General features: G+C 46.5%; 1 protein-coding gene across 1 annotated transcript in view; it reads left to right on the forward strand.

The window, feature by feature from the left end:
• The first annotated feature begins 1,142 nt into the window (after positions 1 to 1,142).
• TMEM163 (transmembrane protein 163) overlaps positions 1,143 to 26,694 on the forward strand; it is a 1,101,439-nt gene continuing 1,075,887 nt past the window's right edge. The window contains exon 1 of the mRNA XM_069616569.1: positions 1,143 to 1,864. Within this exon, the coding sequence (XP_069472670.1) occupies positions 1,666 to 1,864 (199 nt within the window). The 5' untranslated portion in view covers positions 1,143 to 1,665. The remainder of the gene's footprint in view (positions 1,865 to 26,694) is intronic.

Genomic DNA, 26,694 nt, shown 5'->3' on the forward strand with positions numbered 1-26,694 from the left:
ATGCCCTCCTCGTAGGGACTTCCTGTAAAAACCTAGCCAAGCTCCAACTGGTGCAAAACAACACCCTTAGGGCTGCCACGGGCACCTCCAGAACCACATCTCCGAAAGTGAGAAGACAGGCTCACTGGCTTCCAGTCAAAGAGAGGATTGTCTTCAAGACACTCTCCCTGACCCATAAATGCCTCCATGACCTGGCTCCACCCAACCTTTCTCAAAGAATCGTTAAACAAACATCCACAAGACCTCTCAGAAAGGGGTATTCTAACATGGTCATCACTCCCAAGACGCTGAAAGTACACGCTGGGGGCTCAAGCTTCCCCACGATGGCCGTATCACACTGGAACGCCCTTCCATCCCACCTAAGGTTGATCGAGTCCCACCATGCATTCCGCAAAACCATCAAAACCAAGCTCTTTTTCTAAACTGCTTGGCTAACCCGTATATGTTTTGTTATCTCTGCTGTAATACTATTGCTATACTATTGCTGGCTCACTTTTCATGTATGTTATTACTTACCTGTCTTGCTTAAAGTCACCTACCTGTATTGCACCTATACCTAAAGAGACCACTTCGGTCACCTGTAACCACTGAATCAAAATGTCCTACTACTTGTAACAGCGCCGCGATGGCCTTGGTCTGTAAGCGTGCTATGCAAATGCGAATAAATAAAATAAATACATAAAATGACATTTTATTGCACCAAGAGCTGGTTTGCAGCTGAAATTAATCAATAACTGTGAATGAATTGCTAAGAATAACTTTAGTATCCACTTACAATCTTTACCGAGCTAGCTCAACGTGATCCCAGTGCACAGGGCGTTCTGGTGGGAAGCCTATAGAAGCTAGCATGGCATGAATGCTCAATGGGAGGGTAAAAAGACAAGCAGCAGCCACTTGCTGTGTGTCCTTCCTCACATCTCATCTGTCTCCTATGTTCACTCCCCTGGCTATAGCGTTGGCTTATAGGCAGCGTTTACAGCACCTCCTAATAGCCAAAAATAAAAATATCAAATAAAATATGTGCAGATGGCATTGAACTGTACCACCTGTTATACTGTACTAGCGCTATGTGAACCAGTACCCTGTGCAAATAACACACACCTGTAATTGCACACAATACTCATGTGCCCCGATTTGCTCCGTTTTTGTGATCGGGCCCCACCCAGGTGGGCAAAGTTCTCTTGATGTTGGATGGGACGGAATCGCGGGGGCGCGGAGAATTGTGTTCTGGCAAGGAAAGCCCGCAGAAGTTCTAATGCACGTACCCCACGGCTGGCACCGAAGAGGCTGCGTGCAACGTGCGGAGACCCGCGGCCGGTCCGCGAGGGAAGGGGCGGCTCTGCCCGGCCTGCACCCTGGCCCCTGCTGCCCTGTGCTCCCCAGCCAGTGCTGGGAAGAAGCAGCGCTGCTTTTTAATTAGAGCCTGCCCGCCACTGCCCTGCTTCTAGTTAGCATCTCGGTGCTGCTGACAGAGAGGCTGCTGCTGCCGCCGCCGCCGCTGAGCTTGCGTTGAGAGGTCGGACGGGAGCCGTCTGGAGCTCTTTTTTTTATATTCCCATTTTTTTTGTCGTTGCTGCATTCTCTCATCTTCCCTCTAACCCTTTGCTGGATGCTGCTTGTGCTTGACACCTGGGTGGCACATTCTTGCAGCTTCGCCCGGCCAGGATGGAGTCCTCCCTGGACACGGATCTGTGCAGCGCCCCTGACCCCACTATCGTGCAGCCTTCTTCGTGGAACGGAGCCCCCTCGCACCCGGCCGAGCAGCCCCCGGAGACAGCGGCCCCGGCCTTCCAAGCCATGGACAGAGAGCAGCAGATGAAGATCAGCGATAGCGCCCAGTTCGGCGAGGGGCTGGAAGACAGAGGTGAGGCGGCCAACTTCTTATCTGATGCGGGTGGCTGGCCTCGAGGCAGGAGGGAGGGGCGCCCCGCCTTCTACTTGCTCTCAGATGCAGGCAGGGATGGGGCCGAGTCAGTCGCTTGCCAAGTACCGACATCTGACTTAATGGGGGCCCTTTGGGTTTCTTACGGGTCAATGTACCTTATCAGAGGGCTGCTCGTCCACCACTTAAAGGGAGGGCTTCCCAGCAGGCTAGCTTCTGCCAGAGGCAGGTAGGGCTGGCGGGGCGTCGGTGGCATCGCATGTGCTGACATGCCATGCAACTGTCTCTGGCACAGCCGCTCCGCCCTTTTAAGTTTCTGATTCGATCAAGGTGCAGTGCCAGGGCAGAGTGGGGTCTTACGGAGAAGGGCAATTGGTTAGGACAGAGGGCATACTACAAGACCAAGGTGGGACAGGTTGTGACAAACACAGTCACCTATCAGGCGCGGGCACGCGGCCGGGCCAGCCTCGCGTTGCTTTTGGGTGCCTTGTCCGACCACGATGTCATCTCTACAGCAGAGGCGGTGCTCGACTTTAAAAAAAGGGGGGGGCATTTACATGATGGCCAGTTCCCCTAAAAGGAAGGTAGGGCTGGTGGAGAGTCAGCCACGGCCCAGCCGCTGTCATCTGACCGACCCTACCTCAGCCCCACCTGCTTTTTGGTAATTCTCCATCCCCATGTCCTAATAGTCTACCTGTCCTGTTTTATGTGTGTGTGTGTGTGTGTGTGTGTGCATGTGTTTGTGCGTTAGGGCCGGGGGGAGGGGGGTTGTCAATGTGGGCACTGATCAAACAGAGGACAAATTTTAAGTGCTCCGGCGTGAAAGGCAAAGTGGTCCATGGCAAGGGAGGAGGGTGTAGGGCTAGTCAGCCACGCCGACCTCATTGCCACCTCCCCACTATGGATGCCGCATGTCAGATACTACTACAAGGGAGCGGGGTCGCGTCCCGTGTGTTCGGCGTCGCCCAAAGTTCTCAGTGCATGCGTCCACCCTGAGACCAGCTGGCAGCAGCCAGGGCCCAGCCACGGAGGGGGTTCTGTGGGGCTGCCTGGTATTATTGCGGGCTGTGTGTCTCGCAGCTCGGGGTGCTGCGGCGGGTGTGGGGCGGCTGTGTACAGCAGGCCGCTAGCGGCAGCTTCACCGGCGGCACTAAATTCGCACCCCTTTCCAAACTCCCACGGGCAGAGCTCCTGCTCTCCTCTATGAGGAAGCCCCGGTGCCCGCCATAGCCAGCTGCCGGGAGAGGGGTGCGACTGCACCTTTGGAGATGCCAGTAGCCACCCATTGGTTGCATACGCGTGTATGTGTAAGGAGGGGATGCATACGCAAAGAACGCGGTGTGAATGTCTAACACATGCATAATAAGGATCGCGTGTTGTTTGTTTTCAACAAATATAGGCACGCGACTGTCAAATGCGCGACTAGGATGCGTGGTCTTGTTCTTCCCTTATTTGCCACAGCTGAAAGTTCTCGCCGGCGGGTTTCACACGAGGGCTGTCAGCAGCAGAGCTATAGAATAAAAGGGTTCGCAGCGTTCACAACACTCAGATGTGTCCGCCTATTGCCCATGTCCAGCGCATCCTACTGGTGTCTCAGGGGAAGACGAGTGTGTGAATTAAAACGGTGGACTCGCCACACCAAAGGAATGGCGAACATGCTGGCACTGGTTAGCAGCAACCGATTGACAATGTAGTAAAAAGGTTCATCAGTTTGGGCTACTAGGTTTCGCTTGCGACCCCTATAGGCCAAAACAATTACATTATACTACAGATAGGATGAATGGCATATGAGGAGGTAGACAAAGCTTGAAGGTGTTGTTTGGTTATTTGCCCCCACACTGCCTGCCCATGGCCATGCTAATCCCTATGGCCAGTCCCCCCAGTTCCTGCCCCTCCCAGACCAACACACTGCCTCATGGGAACTCTTTGAGCTCAAGCCTTACCCTCAAACTTTGCACTCCAAGTACCTGCCAGTGTTTTTTTAAAGCAGTCTTCAGAGAGTTAATGACTTAATTGGAGTTGTAAACCCACTACCAGTGTAATAAAAATGTCATAACCAGGTCTGCCTTCAGCCACTTGATGTATAATCACTAAGCTTGTCCTTCACTGAAGTCCTGTTAAAACAAGCATTGGCAAAGCTAATCGTTTTGGCTTGTATATAAATATTAGGTATTTGTCAGTCACTGCTATTAGATGCCCCGGTACTCACACCATTTTGCCCCTGCTACCATCAAAGGCTGTTAATACCACTACTGCCTGGCAGGGGCCTTTCCCATACCTACACAAAAGCCCAAACTGTTGTAATTGCCATTTCTTGTTTGTTGTGGCTAATAGGTGGTACATAGATGCCACCAATACGCCAAAACTATTGCAATGGAGTTCCGGGAGAAGGGAAATGGAATGGGAGGAAGGGCACAGTTTTAGGTGTTGTTTGGTTATTTACTCACCCATTGACTACCCATGGCCAACCCACCCACTTCCTTCCCTTCCCCACCCAAAACCGCCCTTCCCAGGATCTCTTTGAACGACCGTAAGCAAGCCTTAACATCAAACTTTGAGCTTGAAGTACCTGCAAGAATTTCTTCAATGCTGTCTTCTGTGGCTTAATGGTTTAATTGGAGCTGTAAAAGGCGCTATTGCTGTAATAAAAATGTCTTGGCCAAGCCTGCCTTCAGTCACTTGATTTCCAAGCAGTATGCATGTCCTTCACTGTTGTCCTGTAAAAACAAGGTTTGGCAAAGCCAAGAGTTTTGGTTTGAGTATAGGTATTAGATAGCCATTTGCCAGGGACTGCTATTATATGCATGGGTGCGTGCACCACTTGGCAGCTGCTACCACGAATGGTCAGTTAATAGCATTGTGACAGTGCCTGGCAAATGCCTTTCCCATGTCCACACAAAACCACAAACTATTGGCATTTTCAATGCTTGTTTTAGTTGTGGCTAATAGGTGGCACGTAGGCGCCACCTATAAACCAAAACTATTGCAACGTAGTGCACATATGAGAGAATGGGATCTGAGGAAGGACACTGAGCTTGTGGGTGTTGTTTGGTTTTAACACAGTTGTTACAAGACTCTTCTCTTTGAGGCAAATGACATTGCCTGTGCTGCTTTACAGATGTTTTTTTTTTTAATCTTCACTGCTAATTGAATGACTTGCATTCACTTGCCAAGTGGAGCTGCACTGAATCCCTGTTGTGTCATCTGCCCACGTCACTAGCATAGGTACCGTTGTATGATTTGTTTAAGGGATATTGTGCTACGCCGCCTGGGGATTGTTGTTCAAGTGAACCCGAAAATGTGATTATTTCCATGTAAGAAAAATGATTATATGGTAAACCAATGTGGGGAAAACATGTATAACATTAAAAAAAGTGCTTTTTTTTAATGTAGCACACTATTCATGAATTCAAGCAACATTGAAGGGGGTACAAACATCCTGGGCAGTGTTTTGTGCTGAGCACTTTGTCGAGGCTGGCTTAACAATCATTAATGGCTGTTGTAGTATTCCTGATATTGATAGTCTGAACGCCTTCCACACTCTTCATGGTTTTGAATTAGACTTGTTTTGTTGCTACCCGCTGATTAGGGTATCCCAAAAACAGTCGCTTGTTCACTTTTCAAACTGAATTTCGATAAATGATGTTTGCTTTAGCTTATTCACATTGCTGCATGGACATGTGCTGACATTGTTACGGCTTAATAGTTGTTCATTAAGTTAAGAATCCATCTTCTAGATTTGTGAGCACCAATTATGTATTCACTCATGATGTTTAGTTATGTACTCACTCTTAGACTGTCCATGGCCATAAAAATGCCTAAGGCAGGAGTCTTCAACATGTGGCTCCCGGGATGTGTTGGACTAGGTTTCCCATGATTCCTCAGTATTGATTATGCTGGCATGGGTTGATGGGAGTTATAGTCAAAAACATCTGTAGTGCCACATTTTGCAGACCCTGCCCTGTAGCCATTCCCACCAAATACCTGCTTGCTCCCACACAAAAGACACCCTTTTGGGGTCTCTTTGAGCTAGCTCTCTCAAGCAATAACAGCAAATGTGCTGTGTAGGGCCTGCCAGTCTTATTTCTAAGCAGTCTTTGTGAGAGTTAATGGCTCAATCGCCGCTATACATGTGCTCCTGGTGTGATAGACACGTCTTAACAAAGTGTGCCATCAGCCACTTGATTTCTAAGCTGTTGTGTGTCCCTGCATCTGCTTCTTGCCCTAGAGTGCTGTTAAAAAAAGCATTGGCAAATGTAATAGTTTGCCTTTTGTATAGGGATTCAATAGGCATTGGACAGGCACTGCCATCATATGTCCAGGTACTCACACAATGATTTTGCTGTTGCCATCTTATGGAGAGGCAATGCCATAATGGCAGTGCCAGGCACATTCCCATCCCATAAGTGCATAAAAGCCAAAACTGTTGGATTTTACAAATGCCTGGTCAAAAGTGGGAGTTTGAGCTGAGGTCCAGCGTTCATCATGATAATGATGTGCTATGTATAGAGTGCTTTTGCCAAAGCACTTTATATAGAACATATTTGCAGACAATATCACCCAACCAAGGTTGGTACACATTTATCAACCAGAAGGATGAAAGGCTGAGTTGGCCTTGCCAGGATTTTAACAACAGTTATCGATATATTGCAGCAGCGAGCCCTCAACCCACTGAGCTATCTTCCCAGCACGAATCCCCGAGTGTCATTGTGCGACACTGGGTAAATGACTTGTACGTGGCCTTTTGCCCTCATCTGTGCTGGAACGGGATGGCACATGAGTTACTTGAATAAAAGGCTCATCTGTCGAACGAGCGTTCACCCCGCCTGAGCAGCTGGCGGCCCCACACAGTTGATGGATCTATCAATTACCAAATTCAGTGGTACTCATTTTTTTCGACCTCGGAAGGATGAAGGGTTGAGTGAACGTGTCAATTCATACCCGTGACCACGAGGACCAACGCAGACCCCTTTAGTGGTTACCTTACTTCACTGAGCAGGGTCTGGGCGCACCGTCCAACCTTACTAAGCGCTATGCGAATGGTAGTGGTTTTCGTGTTTAACAGGTGTTCTGAATTTTCCGTAATAATAATAGGAGCAGCGCTTCCTTCGGCGTCTAGGCGCTCTAATATTAGGTGCTATTCTAGTCTTACTAATGTATTAATTTCGGAATAAGGAATGACCCAGTCAGTGGTCACGAATCAAAGCTGTGAATGCGGGTGAAACACAGATTTATGAAGCACGGTCTTAACCCGCGGAACTATCCTACTGTACTGCCAATTTGCCTGCATGGCCCTGCCCTGCGAATGCTGCCACCCCGACACCACAGCATGCCATGGCCCCGGAGACCTCCGCGTCCCACTCTGGCTTCATTGTGTGACCTCGAAGGAACGCACAGGCGAAACGGGTGCAAGAAGAAGGATAGCTCAGGGGCAACGCGCTTGTCTTCGAAGCAAGACAACACGGCGCAATTCGTTATCAAAAAACAAGTAAAAGGCAAGTGATGCCCACCTTGCACTTGTGCTTCTGCGGCTGCAAAGCGCCCCGCCCCCCAACCATGCTGGGCTTTTGAAGAGAGATTTACAATGGCATGCTTTAAATATGAACGAGTGCTTGTTTTCAGCGTGGGGGGGTGGGGGGGGGGTGCGGGGACACCAGCGCGCGCGTTGTTATTATGGGCAAGCGCCATGTGAGCGCAATGTTTGTTAACCTGCTCTCTCTGGCGCGCGCTGCTGCAGTTCACCCTCAGCCGCCGCCGCGCCGAGCTATATTTAGAAGCCCGCAGAAAGGGCGCCGCATCCCACAGCCCCCCCCACAGATGTGCATCCCGGCAGAGCCCTCCTTGCAGATTGCAGCGAGGGATTAGGGCGAGATTTCACCGGCCGGATGGAGTGGGGGAAAAACACAATGGGAATTAAGACCGGATTCTTTCCGGAATGAAATTGGAAACCGAGCAAAAAAACATCGAGTTCCTATTTGTCCCCACAGGTGCATTAGCGCGGGAGCTATTTTTAAGTTATGCGGACGCACGTTTCTTCGCAGGCCACGGAGCTGCTGTGAATATGGGCGCACGGCTCTGCAGGTCTCGCTGTTGGCGAACCGACGTGTTCTTTGCACAGTCCCCACCAGAAAACATGCTTAGTGCAACATGGGGTGTACAGTCTACGTCCCGGGGCACATACATGAGAAATCCCTCCAGAGCAAGAGCCCTTTGACTGCAGTATTACGCTAGGATACATTATTGATGGTGCCAAGAATTAACGGACGCCCCACCCCCCCTCCTTCTCGGCATGCGTTGGCCCGGAGAACACCAAGCACAGACCTGTGATGTGTTTATTGGATGAGTTAGTCTGCACTCTGCATGTACACACTGATCCCAAAACATCCGGTATTCGTGGCACACGCGCCCCGAATCGGGTGGCCGTCCCGGGAACACACCGTCTAGCTTCCTGCACATTGTATACGGGTGCTGTATACTGAAGCTTGCTGGGAACCGGGCGTTCGTATTCACCAGCACTATGCATCCGAATGCTAGGCCTGACTTACACTGCGCTGTAAAGCAGGCGCTGTAACACAGCACGCGCGCGGACACGAAAGCAGGCCAATTCGCCTGTAGTCTGCCTGCAGCAGCTACTCGGTGCCCCGGCACCCCGATACTAAGTCGATGAGTGATTCCGTACTATGCTTGTGAGGCATACACCTGGGCGTGGGCGTAGGGGAGGTAGTGTGCCTGGACCCTGAATCGGGCGTGCTGTTCTCCGTTCTGCCCGCATTAAACACTACACACGGCTGCATAAAGGCTCCGCCCGCATTAAACACTACACACGGCTGCATAAGGGCTCCACGTGCGACGGGTTATTCCGCAGTCCTCCTCGAAGGCTCCGTGAATAATCCCCGCCGCGCGAATCTTCAGTCAGATGAGCCACCAACCAGTCTTCCTCGGATACATCCTGCGTATTCCTGCCCCTAAATAGTAAACCGAATGAAATCCCTTGCAAGCTTCCCATAACGCGGCGCGGCTATTCCCGCGCAAACGCAGAGCAATTCGGACGCCATCTCCATCCGAAATCCGTTGGCCCTGCGTGGCTTGCGTGCCACGCGGGGGCTCGGCCAGATGGCCGCCAGTCTCTGCACTTGCTGCCGTTGTTCTTCTAAGGGTGAGCTCGGCTGCATTAAGTAGTTTTAGAGAGGTCACTCCAGCGCTCCAATACATGGATTGCGTTGTGCATAATAGAGCACGCACATTAACTCAGTGGTGACTTTTGCAGTACAGGGTTCGGTTCCCCGTCAAGAGTGGGATATTTATTGAAATGTTTTATTACCAGTGGGTTCTGTTATTGCACGTGAAGGTTTTCCGGATATGTGTTCCACTGTACAACATGCAGTGACTTGAAACACATAATGCATGGAATGAATCGCTCAAGATATAAGCAAATTAGTCCTTTTTTTGATCACCCTTATTATTTTGATGGAACCCGTGTGTCAATTCCATTTCAAGTGAATACATTCAAAATGTGAAGACCCCCCAGTTGGCTTATAATGATGTTCAAGGGTTGCTACGGGCACTAGGCCGCAGGGATCCGAGGGGTGGGTGTCCGTGGTGCTGAAACCTATCGCGCACCGTGCGCTGCACTTCCCTTCCGGTAGTAGCTCGGCCACCGTGTATAGCGAGCATCTGTACACGGCACCACCTCTGCCAAGGCCGCTCAAGTCGGCAGGCGCTTTCCTGACATGGAACCTTCGGGGACTGCATTTAGCTCCTGAGGCAGTTCGGCAGGCGCTGTCTATGCTGCTTAAACTCTGGACACCGCACCACAGCTCCCAAGGGAACCAGTGCTTGGCTGCCCGTGGTACCGAGCGCGCTTGCACTGTTTTCCCCCAGGGAACTTGAGGGTATCTCTCCACGGTGCTGAACCTCTGGACACTGCACTGCCCGTGCCGAGGCCGTATGATAGCATCTGTCTCTGATGCCGAACCTCTGTAAACTGCTCTTCTCCCGTGGAAGTGAGCTCGGAAGTAGGTTTATATCTGCTTCTCCTCCTCAGAAAGACGCCAGGAAGTGACTGTCCTCAGCGCTGTCGGTTTTAAACTGGACAGGTGCTGGATAGAGTTCTAAAACTCTGAGCACTGCACTTCTCTTATGAATGCATCACGGAAATGGCTGTTCACAGTGATGAGCCTTCTGACCCTGCACCTCTCCTCTCGAGGCAACTCGGCAGGTAGCGAAGCTGTCTCTGAAGGAAAGCCCGGAAGTGTCTGTTCGCGTTTCTGCACCCCTGTACACTACCCCTCTCTAGGGGAAAGACCTGTAATGGGGAATGGCTGTGCTTGGTGAAGCTCAGTACAATACACTCCCCCTCTCAAGGGAAGCTCTGAAGTGGCTGTCCATGGTCCTGAACCCTTTGTGCGGCCAGGCAGCGAATAGAGTGAAGGCTGCTGTCCAAGGTGCTGGACCAATGTATGCTGCACTTCTCCTCTGCAGGCCTCACTGCTGCCAGGAGCTGTCAATGGTTAACATGGAAACACTGTACAGGAAGCCTTCCGTGATGCTGAACACATTGGATGGAAGGTGCTCCAATTCAGCTTTCAGGAGAATTTGAATACGTGTGTGTGGGCGCACATACTCATTTATTTTGTAGCCACTGGTGTGAAGACATTGTAGCATGTAGAAAACATAGACACGTGTGAGTATACCGCCAGGTCGGCATTCTGTCCTTGTTTTGCATCGTTTGTGCGGATGCAATGTTGAGTGGACCTTATTTTGTATTCTTGCACATGCGAACTTTCAAGCAGTCAAAGGGCCCTTCTGCACTGAATTGATCTGTCGTCTAAACATGTCTAAATGCTTGGGAGTACAGTGCGGGTGCTTTGCATTCTGCCTGCATCCCTGGCGGGAAGGCCCTTCGGAGACGCCGATGGCTGCTCGTGCCTCGCCTGGCGAGCCTGATAGAAGCTCCCCTGGCTGATGAAAGCCGTGCACCAGGTGCCACATTTCATTAAAGAGGGACATGGACTGCCAGGGGGAGCAGTACATGATATGAGAAGCCGCTGTGTTGGATTTCAGTGAATCCGTTTGACCTAACAACAGAAGAAAGGGGAGTTTTATAGGGACATCATGCAGATACCATATTAAGAGCAATGATGGATAATGTTTACTTTTCCACTCCATGGGACTTTACTTTGACCTTACATAGGCACGTCATAACTTCCGATGCAGACCCTTTTTCATCTAATCGTTCCGAACCCGTCAACCTCGTTGCGGCTGTTTCGCCGCATTTTGTTGCAGCGCTTTTTAGAGGGGCGTGGGTTGAGATATAGAGCAAATGGATTTTTGTGGTAGTCGAGATGGGGTGAGGGGTGGGCGTGAGGGGCTTGCCCCCATACATATAATGCTGCAATAAACACAGGACGGGGACCTCCACAAGGAGATGGGATGGATGCAATTATTCACAATAGATGGCAGCCCGCAATAGTTTAAATGCTGCATATACTCGTCTTATTTATGAATTAATTCATTACATTATTGTAACACCTAGACCTAAGGTTATTCCAACGTTTGGTACAAAAAATAGGGAAAAAAACAGTACATTTAGCAGCAAGCATTGGCAGTGATAGCAACAGAATTCAGGCGTTACTCATCTTTATCAAACAACCAGGTTTTAACTAGCTTTTTAAATCTTGTGTAAGATTGTTCTTTTCTGAGTGCAGGCAAAAAGTTGCAGAGCGACAGATCTGTGATGCAGAAACTGACACCGCCGGCTCTTTTGAACTTGAAGAGAGGGGTGACTAACAAAGTGCAGGAGTTGGATCTTAGCGCATGCATGGGGACATTTTGAGGAATACAGTTGTTAAGATACAGCGGCACCTCCTTAAAGATACATCAGTGCACGAAAGACAATGTTTTAAAGTCTGCACAAGCTTTGATATGGAGCCAGTGAGACTCAGGTCTATTTGCTCTGATTCCATTGGACCGTTTTAGCCCAAGGGCAGCATAAAGTACTTTATTCTGCCGGTAAGATAGCTCAGCAGGTTGAGTGCTCACCGTGATCTGCAAGGTGCAGGTTCGAATCCCAGCAAGGCCTACTCAGTCTTTCATCCTTCCGAGGTCGATAAATGAGTACCAATTTCAGTTGGGTGATGTTGTATGTAAATATGTGCTCTGTAAAGCGCTTTGGATTAAGGCACTATATAAATAACACATAATTATCGTTATTTTGTAATAGTTGGAGTTTGGGCATGTTGGCAGCAGTGGTGCCCATAAGCAAGACATTGCAGTAATGCAGTTTTGTAAGAATCAGTGCTTGTGCGAGTGTGAGGCAGTTGCTCGGTGAGAGGAATTGCCTGCTCAGAGACATTAGTCTTGCAGTTTAGGCAGTAAACGATGCTAAGGCATTGGCATGCCTGGTCGTGGATAAGTCCGCCTCGAGGTGTACCCCAAAGTTTTGATTTGTTTCAAGATGTGGATGGTCGTGCCATCGATGCAGAAGAAGGAAAAGGAATTATCCAAGTGTTTGAGCCAGTACAGGGAGCCAAGAATGAGGAGCCCAGTTTTATCATTGTTTAAGCACAAATTGTGGGTGGCCATGACGTTTTGGATTGTACTGTACACTGTGTTTGTATTTGTATTTAGTTTATTTATATTGCGCACCTGGCCAGGGGGCATCTGGGTGCCTTTCTTGCAAAGGTTACAGATAGCATCTTCCAATTACAGTTCTTGGAAGTACAACTAAAGGTACACATATTACATCAGGTTGAAGACTTGGAGGAGGGTTCGCAGTGGGCAAGAGGTTATCCGTTGGCATTTAGGACACATTTGCATCTAGTATATACAGAGGATGTCAACATGTAGAAGTATTTACAAAGAGTGTGTTGCAGGAGTATGACAAACATTTTAATTTATGCATTCGAGGCAGCTAAATCCTGCTCAATGAGCCATGTTTTGGCTTTGTTCTTAAATGCAAGGTAAGGGAGTTCAGTTCTGAGTGTTTTTGGGAGTGTATTCCATAGTTTGGAGGTCAGGATTCGGAATCTGGACCCCCCTGCATTTTTTAGTTTAAATCTGGGTGTGGCAAGTGAGTGGGCTTGGGCAGATCTGAGTGGTCGGGTGGCAGTGTGTGCAGTGAAATGGTTAGCCAGATATTCAGGTGCGTGGTTGGCTTGACACTTATGTGTCAGTGCAAGAGTTTTGTGTGATATTGTGAGTGCAACAGGGAGCCAGTGAAGACCCCGTCTTGTGTCAGAGATACGAGATTTTCTATGAATATTGAGGGCTGCTCTGATGGCATTATTCTGGGTTACTTGTAGTTTGTTGATATTCTTGTGACTTGTCCCCAAGTATAGGGCATTGCAGTTATCAAATTTAGCTATGATGAGAGTTATAGCAAGGATAATGCAATTTGAGGCCGTGAGGAAAGGTATGCAAGCTATCAAGAGTTTGCATGAATATGCTGTTGCTGAGACCACCGCATTGATTTGTCTTGTCAGAGAGAGGGTAGAGTCCAGATGGAAACCGAGAGTTTTAGTGTCATTACACACCTTAATGGTATTCCCGTCAATGATAAATGCTTTAAAGACAGGGTCCAGTTTGTTAAGTCTAAGGTGGGAGCCTAAGATAAGTAGCTCTGTTTTATCATCGTTTAAACATAGTCCGTGATGTGCCATCCAGGCCTGAATAACTGTATAAACATTGTTGAGAGCTTTTGAGTCAGTTTCGTAGTCACCAGTGTTGGGGATGAGTATCTGAGTGTCATCCACATAGTTAATGTATGTGACACCCAGGTAGTCGAGAATATAAAATAGAGGTTTCGTAAACACATTATACTAAGTGGGGGATACACAAGACCCTTGCGGTACCCCACATGTGACTGGTGATGGATCAGCAGAGGCAGAAGGGGAGAAGACATGCATGGTTCTGTTTGCCAAGAAAGATCTGATCCAACAGGTGGCCTCATCTGAGAAGTGGGCAGCAGTTTTTAGGTGATGGCAGAGAATTTGATGGTTGACCAGGTCGAAAGCTGCAGAAAGGTCGAGTCGGAGTAATAGAGCCAGCTTGCCCTTATCTTTAAGGTCCTCAATTTGTGTTTTTAAGTCAATGAACGCAGTCTCTGTTCCGTGTCTGGGGCGGAAGCCTGATTGCTGGAGACCAAGGAGTTTGTTGGATTCGAGGTAGTCCTGAATTTGTAAATAGGCTTCTCGGTCTAAGATTTTCAGAAGAAAAGGCACTGTGGTAATGGGTCTGTAGTTCAAAGGGTTACTTTGATCGAAGGTAGGTTTTTTGATGAGAGGGATGACCCAAGCATCTTTAAGGTTATCTGGGACAGTACCTGATATGAACGAGGCATTCATGAAGGTGGTAATGAAAGGGGCAAGGTCATGGGCAGCTTCCTTGATGATTGGTCCAGGGCAGGAGTCGCCTTGACAGTTTGATGGTTTGAGCTTTTTAATGATGTTTTCCACTTCCCAGATAGACAATGGAGAGAAACTGAATGGTTTGCACGGGTGAATGGGTGCTAGAGGTTGAGATTGGGTGCAGAAGAAAATGGATCTGCGAGCAGGCTGCATTTTATGTTATTGATTGTAGTCTTCAGTGTAGTTATTGTATCGAGAAGTGCTTTTGGATATTAGTACACCATAAGGTGTCTGTAATGCACTTGTCAATAGGGGCCATTGGAGATTCAAGTTCTTTAAGAATCCTGAAGAGCTCTTTGGTGTTGGATTCTGCCTGCAGGATGCGTTTATTGTAAACATCCTTTTTTGCTGTAATAAGACTGTCTTTCAGGCTTGTTGGGCCACATTAATGAGGTGAAGCTGTGCCTCTCTGAGCACAGTGAGCAGGGAGTCCACGTCCGGTTGCCCCCAGGTAACTCAGGGTGACCAACCCCAAGTTCCATGCAAATATTTCAAAAAAAGGTAGCAGGTGCTCCTCTCCAGAAAGAACATGGCATGATAACCTGTTCTGATATGAGAGTTTTCAGCACACATTTTTTGCTCACTTTACTTTTCACAGCTAGGAAATATCCATTTGCATATCAGTCTTTGTCCCACCCACGTGGGCATTTCAGCACCAAAATGCTTCAGCAATTCCTCTCTGAACAAGAGTACCAACAGCAACCCCATAGATGTGTTTCAGCCTTGTTGGGCCTCATCAGTGAGGTGAAGCTGTGCCTCTCTGAGCACAGTGAGCAGGGAGTCCACGTCTGGTTGCCCCCAGGTAATTTAGGGTGACCAACCCCAAGTTCCTTGCAAAAATACAATAAAGGTAGCAGGCACCCCTCACTCGAAAGAACATGGCATGATAACCTGTTCAGTGTTTATTAACCACTTTGAGAGTTCGCAGCCATCTGGTTTTTGCTCACTGTACCTTCACAGATGGGAAAACCATTTGCATATCAGTCTTTGTCCCACCCACATGGGCAGTCCAGCACTGAAATGCCATGGCAATTCCCTTCCCTGGCGTGGACTACCTGCTCACTGTGCTCAGAGAGGCACAGCTTCACCTCACTGACGAGGCCCAACAAGGCTGAAACACGTGTATGGGGTTGCTGTTGGTACTTTTGTTCAGAGAGGAATTGCCGTAGCATTTCGGTGCTGGACTGCCCATGTGGGCGGGACAAAGACAGATATGCAAATGTATATTTCCCATCTGTGAAAGTGAGCAAAAAGCGTGTGCTGAAAATTCTCATCTCAGAACAGGTTATCATGCCATGTTCTTTCTGGAGAGGAGCGCCTGCTACCTTTTTTGAAACATTTGCATGGAACTTGGGGTTGGTCACCCTGAGTTACCTGGGGGCAACCAGACGTGGACACCCTGCTCAGCGTGCTCAGAGAGGCACAGCTTCACCTCACTGATGAGGCCCAACAAGGCTGAAACACATGTATGGGGTTGCTGTTGGTACTCTTGTTCAGAGAGGAATTGCCATAGCATTTCGGTGCTGGACTGCCCATGTGGGCAGGACAAAGACTGATATGCAAATGGAAATTTCCCATCTGTGAAAGGTAAAGTGAGCAAAAAGCGTGTGCTGCAAACTCTCATCTCAGAACAGGTTATCATGCCATGTTTTTTCTGGAGAGGAGCGCTTGCTATCTTTTTTAAAAAATATTTGCATGGAACTTAGGGTTGGTCACCCTGAGTTACCTGGGGGCAACCAGACGTGGACACCCTCCCTGCTCACTGTGCTCAGAGAGGCACAGCTTCACCTCACTGATGATGCCCAACAAGGCTGAAACACGTGTATGGGGTTGCTGGTGGTACTCTTGCTCAGAGAGGAATTGCCATAGCATTTCGGTGCTGGACTGCCCATGTGTTGGGGACAAAGACTGATATGCAAATTGATATTTCCCATCTGTGAAAGGTACAGTGAGCAAAAAGCGTGTGCTGCAAACTCTCATCTCAGAACAGGTCATCATGCCATGTTCTTTCTGGAGAGGAGCACATGCTACCTTTTTTTGAAATATGATGGAACTGTAACTCAAACTATTCATCATCTTCTGATAGAATGCACGGTAACATGTTCTCTTAGAGTGTCAAGATTCCAGAGATTTGTTCATGATCCCTGCTCTCTTAATTTGGGGTATGTTTTGGGACATATTAGTCTCAGGATATGAAGTCTTCCTTACTGTAGAGGTTGTCTCTGTCCTTAAAGAACTTCACCTCTTTGTAAAAAAGGGGGACCCCATCAGTTACATAGTGGATGAATGATAACAGCTTTGTTTTGGCCAACTGGACATGTCATAAGGCGTAAGCACATTGGGAAATGTGATTCTGAAATTAATTATTTGCTTTTATGTGTTTTTCAATGTTTTTTTTAATGAAAGTGAGACTGTTCTTTTATATTGTTTAATTGAATTTGAATGTTAAAATTAAACAAAAAAAACCCCCAAAAAATGGACATTTCCAACATGTCTTTAATTGCCTCAAACACCTCTCAGGCATAACCTTGTAAAACTCAATTCGGAAGCCATCATCTCCTGGGGATTTTCAGACATTCACTAACAATGGAAGAAAAGGAGAACTTGAAAACCGAGAGATAATCATAGAGGAATTAATTAAAGTATTTATTTTTATTTATTTATTGGACATTTGTATGGCGCATATACACAAGTGTTTCCGGGCACCACGAGACAAGAAAATGTGGGGTGGGAGCATGGGATACCATGAGAAAAAAACAGAAACAGGAAAACAAAGCAACTGTTATATGGGCCTTGTGACAATCCTGCTGTGAAAGTGCTTAAGGAGATACGTTCAAGGGCGAGGGTGTAGAGGGAGGATTGTAAAGGAGGGGGGCAAGTACTGTACAGGCTGAGGTGGTAGGTGCCAGGGAAAGGGGGGGCATGTGCAGTGGTTAGGAGGACTGGGTAGGGATTGTCCGAGAAAGCGGGCCCAAGTGCAATTGATGGCAAAGGATGGTGGGAGGGAGTGCTAGGGGTGTTGTCTGGTCCCTGTATGACTCAGAAGGGACCAGGCCCCAGTCACATTGGCATGTGGAGAGCTTAGCAAGGGAGGGGAGATGAAGGCAGAGGAGAAAAGGAAGCCTTGAGAAGTTTCCGGAACTTAAGAAGATCCGGCTCAAGTCTGACGGGAAGAGGGAGGCTGTTCCAGAGGGAGGCACCAGCCAAGGAGAGGGATCTACGTCCAACTCTCTGCTTGCAGAAACGTTTGACCTGCAGAGAGTTTGAGTCAGAGGACTGAAGAGTTCTGATTGGACGGTATTTAGGGATGCAAAGCTGGATGGAGAGAAGTCCCAGGCCCCAGGTAGCCTTGTGGATGATGCAGAGGGATTTGAATTTGATACTTGCAGTCACTGGGAGCCAGTGTAGAGACTTTAGGGCTGGATAGATGGGTTACCTGGGCGTGAAGCCCAGGATAATTCTTGCAGCCATATTCTGGATTAGTTGGAGGGGCAAAGGGAGGATACAGGAAGTTTTGAGGAAGAGGCTGTTGCAGTAGTGAAGCTTAGAGAGATCCAGGGCTCTGGAGACATTGAGCTGCTGGGGGATGGTGAGGAAAAGTAGAATGCCCCTGTGGAGATAGAGCTGACAATTGGACTTCTTGGGAAGGTCCATGATGTGTGGAGAGAAGGAGAGAGATGAATCAAAGGTGGTCACAAGGTTTCTGCCCCACAAGTGGGTGAAGGCAGCCGGCCCAAGGAGTCTGGCCAGAGGGTGAGGGGGAAACTGGGAGCAAGCATCCCAATGAGAAGGATCTCAGTTTTGCTGGCATTGATGCAGAGATCATTGGCAGAGCACAATGCCTGAAAATCAGCCAGGCAGTCAGGTATAAGGCAGGCGGAGGAGGAGGAAGAGGTAGGGGAAGGCATCCAGAAAGAGAGTTGCGTGTCATCTGCATTTCACTGCAAGTGAGGGCAGAAGGTGGAGATCAGGTGGGCCAAAAGGGCCAAGTAGATGTTGAAAAGCCATGGTGATGGGCTAGAGTCCTGAGGGATTCCACAAGTAGAGAGTGAGGTGGAGGACAGAAATTGACCTATTTGAACTTGGGAGGGTCTGTTAGAGAGAAAAGAGGTAAACCATGCCAGTGCCCTGTCCATGATGCCTAGGGTATCACGGAGACAGTTAATGAGGATGGAGTGGTTGACAGTGTCAAATGTGGAGGAGAGAACAAGGAGGATCAGTAAAGATGGAGAGTTAGAGTCCAGATTAGAGAGTCAGTCTTCTCTGGTGTTCAGGAGAGCGGTTTCAGTGCCTCTGGCTGCCCTGAAATCGGACTGAGTTTATGGCCCTTTAGGAACGTACATATGTAAAGGATGGGATCATACAGAATAATTCTCAGTCCAAGTAACAGAACCAACTTAGAAAGATGGCAAAGTACTTTCTGTTTTATTAACAATTATCTAAAACACAGAGTTTACAACGAATATCAACAGACGTACACTCAGTCTCTCAGTGATCATAGTTTTTATACCAAAAATACGTCAAAGGTGATGTTACACTATGTGGCAATAGTGAAAAACCTATCAAGGTTCGGGCGGGAATGGCTAAGGGAAACATCTAAATATACTTTTCTATAGGAGCTATATTTGTTATTGGCTTTCCACTATCAGGTGGACAACATCTACCTACCTCTAACACATGTCATCTTCAGAAACATTAGATACCCAGTTTCTCATTGGTCTTCAAACTATAAGGAACTGGATAAGTGAAATGACTCAGGTAGTTGGCAAAAGGAAGACTGTTTTAATATCAATTATATAAAACACGGAGCATAACGAACATCAACGAATTCGCTCGATCCTCTTACTCAATGCATTTAAGAAAAACAGAGAATTTATATACAAAACTTGTCATCAATGATGTTGACCTGCATCACTACCAACCCCATCCTATATGGAAAACTACAAAAACCTACGAGTATGGGTGATTGGCTCTGAGTGAACATCTAAGTATATGATCCATACTAGTCTAAAAACGTGCAAATATGTGATGGGTTACTTAACAACAGGTGGGGCAACTAAGCCCTCCCCTAAAAATGACCACTATGAACGTCACTAAATACACAATGTCCCATTGTTTTACACAACTATAGGACCCTTAAATATGCAGTCCTCTTCAATTGATTGCCACTCTAACCTCCGTCAGTACTTTTCCATCTACGTCTAGTAGCATGCAGGCTGGACATCCAGGTGGTGGTGAGCTTGCCTTAACCATTGCTTCCCACCAATTAGCATATCAATCCATCATCACCTCAGTGGTCTACTGTCAATTAGGCTTTGAAGCTAGGCCTTCGGAGTGTTCTTAGCTCTGAGAAATTCAGGGAGTGAAGGCATGCTCAGCCATTGTGCCTAGGTGTGACCATCTCGTTCGTCCAACTTCATGCTTCCATGTGACTAGAGACCATGGAATCGAGCTTCTAGTGCATTTAATACATTTTTTTAATAGACCTCTGACGTCTTCCTTGTTATGTTCATGCCTTCTGAACAGGAGTTCTGTTCTTTCACACGATTTGTATCCAATGTCAGTTTACTCCAGTTTGATAAGACTTGGCTTTTTTGGCTCATCCAGCCTTGTCTGCTGAGAGTCACTTTGTAATTCAATTTGCTTTTTAACTGCAACATACTAGAAATGAGGCCTTCTTTCTACTGTCCAGCACTGCTATAATGCGTAGTGGAAACATCCATCCTTTACTTGTCCATATGCATATATATATATATATTGGTGCTTGCCGCAATATATTCACTAAAAAGCTAGCCTCAAGATTACTTTGTCTGCTTGCGTTTCTTTTGCATCTGTACACGTATAAAATGACTTGCTGTCGTCATCTGCTTCTGTGGCATAAGCTTCTTCACCCCGATCCCAACATGTCACTTATCCTTGATACTTTCTTCATGCCTTATAGAATATCTGCATTCTCTAATCTCTGCATCTCTTCTAGGTACATCAGCCCAGCTCTGTGTGACGTCACCATTCATCTTGACTCTTCATTTGCCCTGCTTCTTCAGAAATCTCATTTAAACAACCATCATATCTCCTTGTGTGCAGATATGGTTTCCACAATGGGAATCTTGCCTCTAGGATTCCCTTTGGCTTTTGTCGTTTCAACTGCTCTATGTTTGTCACATACTCTGGTTTCCAACATACAGGCAATAGAGGTGGAACGGTTGAAGTGGGGGTACTTGGCTCCTCATCTACACGCCCCCCACTGGGTGATTTATCGACCACTCTCTCATCATCCTTTCATGATTACTGCTGTTCCATGTATCATCCCTGGTACATCAAATATTCAACCACAGTTCTGGTTCTCCCCAACTCTTCCTGTGCCATTATTTCTGAAGCACAGCTCTGAACTTTCCAAGGGCACTATCTGTAAGGGACTTCCCCTGTCTTTGACCCAAGTCAGTAACTTAGCAAGTCTTGGCCATAATGGCTACAGCTATTCTGTACAATATCAATGGCAGGTTTGTAACAACCAATGACCACCCAGGCTCTGCAGATTACCATTCCTTCTTCCCATCTGTCTGGTGATAACACTGATACCCAGATCTGCATCTGTCCTCTGTTCTTCCATCTTCGAATGTCTTCTGCAGATTTTCCTGGACTGTCCAGTCTTCTGTTTACTTCCCATCTGATTCAAGCTCCTTTCACTCCACGCTTCTCGTATCTGATCACATGATTCTTTGTATGAGCTCTGTTTCTTGTCTTTGTATCTTGGATATCGTCATCTTCGTCTGGATCTGTCCATTCAGTTGCCCATTTGAGGTAGGCATCTAGGGCCATGAACTGCCTCTTGTTTTGCAAAGTGCTATTTGCGAAAGACAATGAGCTGTCTGGACATCTATTTCGATAGCTATGATGATCTTGGATTTTCCCATACTGTAAGGCAGGAGTGCACACACAAAGCATTCCTACTTTGAAGGTCTTCTTCCCACTTTCTTCATATGTTGATAGCATATGCTGTTTCCCAAGTGAGCTGTACTGTTCAGGTAATCATTTAGTTCAAAATCATCCTCTCTGGTGCTTCTTTTAGGCCTCATTCTTCTCATGTGACCGTGCATAATCATTTCATGAAGTGTGTTAGCATAACTCCTTCTAGCTGTGTTAATAATGGGTACACCTACATGCGTTATCCGAGTATGAGAAAGTTCAGAAAGTTTCATCCTCTCAACATACCATTTAGGCATGAAAATGTCTTGCAAAATCTCCATGTGTGACTGTCTCTTAGGAATCATTTTTGGGTCATTTATCACAGGACCAGGTATAATTGCATGCATTACCTGTATAAGCTCACAGTCCAACAACTCTTTTCCTGTCTGTCTTGCCAAGCCTGTCTTTTGTGTCCTAAAAGGGTCTCTAAGACCCTTATTGCATGTGAATGATTGTTAGTGACACTTATCTCTGACTCAGGTAATTTGTCATCTTTTTTTGGTACAGGAATGACTATATAATGTTTGGGTGCCTAGTCGTTGCCACGATTGTACCTTCCTTCTGCTCAGGAAAATTCACAGGAATCTTAGCTCTGTGTATATTAATGCGATATGACGTATGTACTGTGAGAGAGGGAAGTATTATTATGAACAAGATACAAGCATAAATGATGCATAAGTATGACCTTTTACAGCAATTACTTCTTTCCCGTTGTGGACATCTCCCAGAATCTGGGATAAAGATTTTACTAACACGTCCAGGAAGGAAGGAAAAAGTAACTTTAATACATCAGCATTGTATAGTGCTTCTTGAAGCTGCTATCACGACTCATCAACTTGTTCTCGATCAGCTGTCTGCTTATTGGATAACAGGAACAAACTCTTGATGTATCCCTGGAACCAGTTTTTAACCAGACAGAATGTGTATGCCTCTCGAGCAAGAAAAAAACCGACGTCAGTAAGTCTAAACAAGTTCAACGACATACACCAGTTCCCAGTCGATTCCTCGAATCTGCCTTAGACCAGATGACATGATTAATTTCTTTCAGCATGAAACAAAAGTTCTATCTGACCAGCAATCTTTCGATCTGTCCCTCAAAGGAAAGTTTCATTCGGACCTCAAAGATCTCACAGAATAAGAGTTTAATAGCAGTATGGTGCCTCTCAAGATTTCATTTAGTGCTGCATTGTTTCTCTGATCCCTTAGGAATGTGTGCACATCAGTGTGTCTTCCAACAAAATGCGGGTATTCTTCAATCATACGATAGAAAACAACACTGACCAGTCTGTGAGCATCATCAGTGGATAGGGGCATTTGTCCTTTCCCCACTGTACTCTGACAACTGCAAAACTTGCTCGATGATTGCTGTGAGCAACCTCCTTATGATCGGACCATTCTTAGGATCTTGCAGAAAAACATGTACGCTAGTAGTTCTCCCCATGATAGCCCGGATGAGTTCCCAGAATGAAGAGAAAAACTTCAAATATGATTCTTGAAACGTTGTCATTGGGAATCACCATGGGCAAATCCAAACAGAAACTCAGTTAGAAATGAATCATGGTACTGCACCCTCTTCAAATTGTCAAAAATGAACTCAGAATCTGCCATATTTCTCTTCTTATCAAGGCTTAAAGCATGCTTCAGTCCAAAGTTTAACAAGCTCCTGTGGCTTTAAGAACAAAAGATCTTCCCTTAACCCTGAAATGACTGCACAGAGTGTTCGAATCAGCTTCCCGTAACTCTTTCAGAAGTGGCTAAAAGAGTGTCCCAAACTAAGCCACAGTCCAATTAAGTCTTTTCTTTTATTCAACAGCCTCTGCATCCTTCTTCCTCATCATAGACCTTGTCTGCATTTGCTCAGGTTCTTCCCTGATGCTTGCTTCCGAAGGGGGTGGGGCAGAGGGGTTTCTCCAGTATTAACCTTTACATCACCTGAAAAGGTCCAAGCACGTCTGCCTTGTACTCTGAATGCACACAGTGTGACGTCCTCCACAATGAAAGGGACGTTAAATCTGGTCTTGTGCCACTTCCTTGTGAAATTGCAGATTAGGACTGCATCTCCAGGGAATAGTTTGGGAAAACGAAGTTCTTGAATTCTACTTGTTGAAACATCTCCTTCTGTGTTCTGTGCTGCCCCATACCCTTTTCGCCATAGCTGACCTAAAAATGACAGAGATACTTGAAGTCACACACATAAAATACTCATGTAGCTCCATTCCTAACAGTTCTGCTGTAGGCTGAGCATCACTTCTAACTCTGGATGGAGGCATGAGGGGTGTCCTCATCCATCTCCCTGTAACTATCTCTTGTTCGGTGCGATGGGGGTCCGAACCTGGTTGGTTCCTCAATGCATATAATGCCAGTGGTAGGCAATGCAACTATCCTTTCTTCAAGGTAAACTTCAACTTGGCTATCCTTTCTTTAAGAAAGCTTTGAACCGTTCACAGATACCATTTCCTTGTGGATGATAGGCTGAAGAGAACTTGTGCTTTATACCAAGCAACAAGCTAATCTGCTCGAATTTTTGATTCATAAAATGTGGGCCACTGCCTGATCTCATTACTTCACATATTCCCCATCTCAGAAACACTTCTCGCACTAAGAATTTGGCTGCACAGGTAGAGTCTGGGTATGTACACGGACCAGCCTCAATCCATCTTGAAAAGGGACAACCTACTACAATCATGTATCTATATCCATTACATACTTGCAGCATGTTGACATAGTCAATATGCAAATGTTGAAAGGGGCCAGTAGGCCGCAGAATAACTCCCCTCACTGTGCGCAGTGTATGATCAGCTGTAAATCTTTGACACACGATGGAGTTCACTACAGAGAACGCAACATGCTCTAACAAATTTGGTACAAACCAATCTTCTGCAATAGTTTCAGCAAGGTTCTCTCTAGTTGTGTGCGCAGGGTAGTGTAGCTGTTCCAACGCCACCCTTAATAAGGCTACAGGCATCAACGGTTTACCAGTGCTGTTCTGTCACCACAATGCCTCAGAGGTGTTTAAAGAATACCCTCTTTGCATCCACAAATCCTTTTTATCCTGAGGTGCTTCCCCCTGGACCTCTATTAATTGTATCTTTGACAAATCACCATATCTTTCTGACACATTCATCATTACAACCATTTTCTCATTTACAACAGGTGTATCAAATGTCATTACATTTTCTGAACATGCAGCGAGTTTCACTTCACCGTCTGCTGCTTGGTTTCCACGTGAGATAAAGTCTTCTCCTTTAGTATGTGCTGGTCATTTAATTACTGCGATGGCTACTGGGAGTTACAGTGCCTTAATAAGCCTGTCCAATAAGGTGGCGTGCTGCACTAGCGTGCCATCCGCTCGGATGTAGCCCCTCTTTTTCCAACGTGCTAACCCTGCATGCACCGTTGACGTCACATAGGCAGAGTCACTGTACACTGTTACTTCCTAGGCTGCATGATTCTCGAGCGTGACAATCAGCGCCACTACCTCTGCAGTCCGTGCCGAATAGGGAGACGGTAGTCGAGCACTTACCAATGTCTGAAACTCCCCAGTATGTTTTACTACAGCGGCACCTGCATATCTCTGCCCATCATTCTGACCGATTCTTGAAGAACTGTCAATAAAAACAAGTTTTCCTCCTGCTAAAGCATTTTCATTTATCCTAGGGATTTCATCATAGAACTCTTCATAGTTCAAACAGTCATGCACATGCTCGTCCTCTGCAAGTGGTTCAGCTACAAACATGGCAGGATTAACTATTCTGCTTATATGACCACTTCATAGGTGGAAGACCTTTGAGAAGTCAACACACCTTTTGGTTTCTCTAAAATGGCAAATAGTGCATGTTCAACAAATAAATTCATAGAGCATCCCATCACTATGCTTGCAGCCTTCACTAAGGCGAACGTGGCAGCTGGCAGCAATTTTTCGCACGGAAAATGACCCCTCATCAATGGGTCTAAAATCCCACTGTAATATGAAAGGGGCTTGTACCCCAATGTGGTTCTCTGCGTAAGGACTGCTGTCATAACAGTGCCGTCCGTGTGCGAAAACAAACAGAATTCCTCAGCATAATTAGCAATCCCTAAAACTGGAGCTGTACAAATAGCTTTTTTGAACTCCTCAAACCCTTCTTCCATTTCCTCAGTCGACAAGATTCTTTCCTGAGTTACCTGTGCTTTCTTTAAAGCCTGCAATAAAGGCCTTTTATATGAGCTGTAGTCAAAAACCCATGCTCTCACATAGTTACACAATCTCAGAAATCTGTGCATGTGCTTTATTGTGTGTCGCTTTGTGGTTTTCAAAATAGCCTCAGCTTTCTCTGTAGTAACCTTCTTTCCTTCAAGTGAAATCAATTGACCTATGTATAATTGTTCCTGTTGACAATACTGTAACTTCTCTTTGTCAACCTTACATCCTTCTTCAGCAAGTGTAATCATCGACTGAACAGAATCGTGTCTGCACTCTTCCTCTGAAGTGCTGCACACTAAAATGTCATCTACGTATTGCAACACAACACTTTCTAAATCGTTATTGCTTATATGCATCTGGAGGACTCTATTGAATATCGACGGAGACTCACAATATCCCTGAGGTAATCTTGTGTCTTTTAACTTAGGCTGTCTGAATGTGAATGACGTCAGATCCTGTGAGTCTTTGTGCAATGGTATTGAGAAAAAAACATTTTTCAAATCAATCACAGTGAAATATTGTGCTTCAACAGGTATATTACATAAGATTGTAACAGGATTAGGAATTAGAGGGAACTCGGCATCTACAATCTGGTTTATCGGGCATAAATGTTGAATTAGTCTCCAAGACCCTCCTCTTAGAGTTTTTGAAAGGGTACACCACAGTATTAAAAAATACCTTCATCTGCCTCTCGAGACATGGGATACTGTTGTGTCGAGGTAAAATTGCTCCTGGTTTCAATTTAATCTTCACTTCTCCGACTCCCTTCAACAGGCCTATGTCATAGGGGCCTGTAGTCCATAATGAAACTGGCATATCTTCGTCAAAATACTCAGGACATTTTTGAGCTTGCATCATTTTCTGAGGAACTTCTCATTTGATTGCTCTCACCCAATAAGTAATACTCATGCCAAATAGATTGTCATCAGTGACGTCAGTCGACCTGTAACCTTCCCCAATGGCAATTAATGCACACCATCGTCTGCCCTAATCATCATTTCCATCAAGCAAAGACATTTCACCTTGCACTATGGCTGCTTGTAGCTCTAACTGAAATCTCGTCCCTCTTCTTCACGCATAGGTATTTTTGGCCTAAACCAAAATTCATCAGGTATTCTCATAGCTCTACCTACTAGGCCTGGTAGCTATGTCAACAGAATGCGTACTCCATAATGGAACGCCTCTGGTTCTAAAGGCATTGCCCGCATGGCCATTTGTCCTTCAAATGCCATAATATATTTGCTCACGTTTAAATA

Source organism: Ambystoma mexicanum, chromosome 9, assembly GCF_040938575.1.
Source record: "Ambystoma mexicanum isolate Mex_15411 chromosome 9, UKY_AmexF1_1, whole genome shotgun sequence".
Taxonomy (NCBI): domain Eukaryota; kingdom Metazoa; phylum Chordata; class Amphibia; order Caudata; family Ambystomatidae; genus Ambystoma; species Ambystoma mexicanum.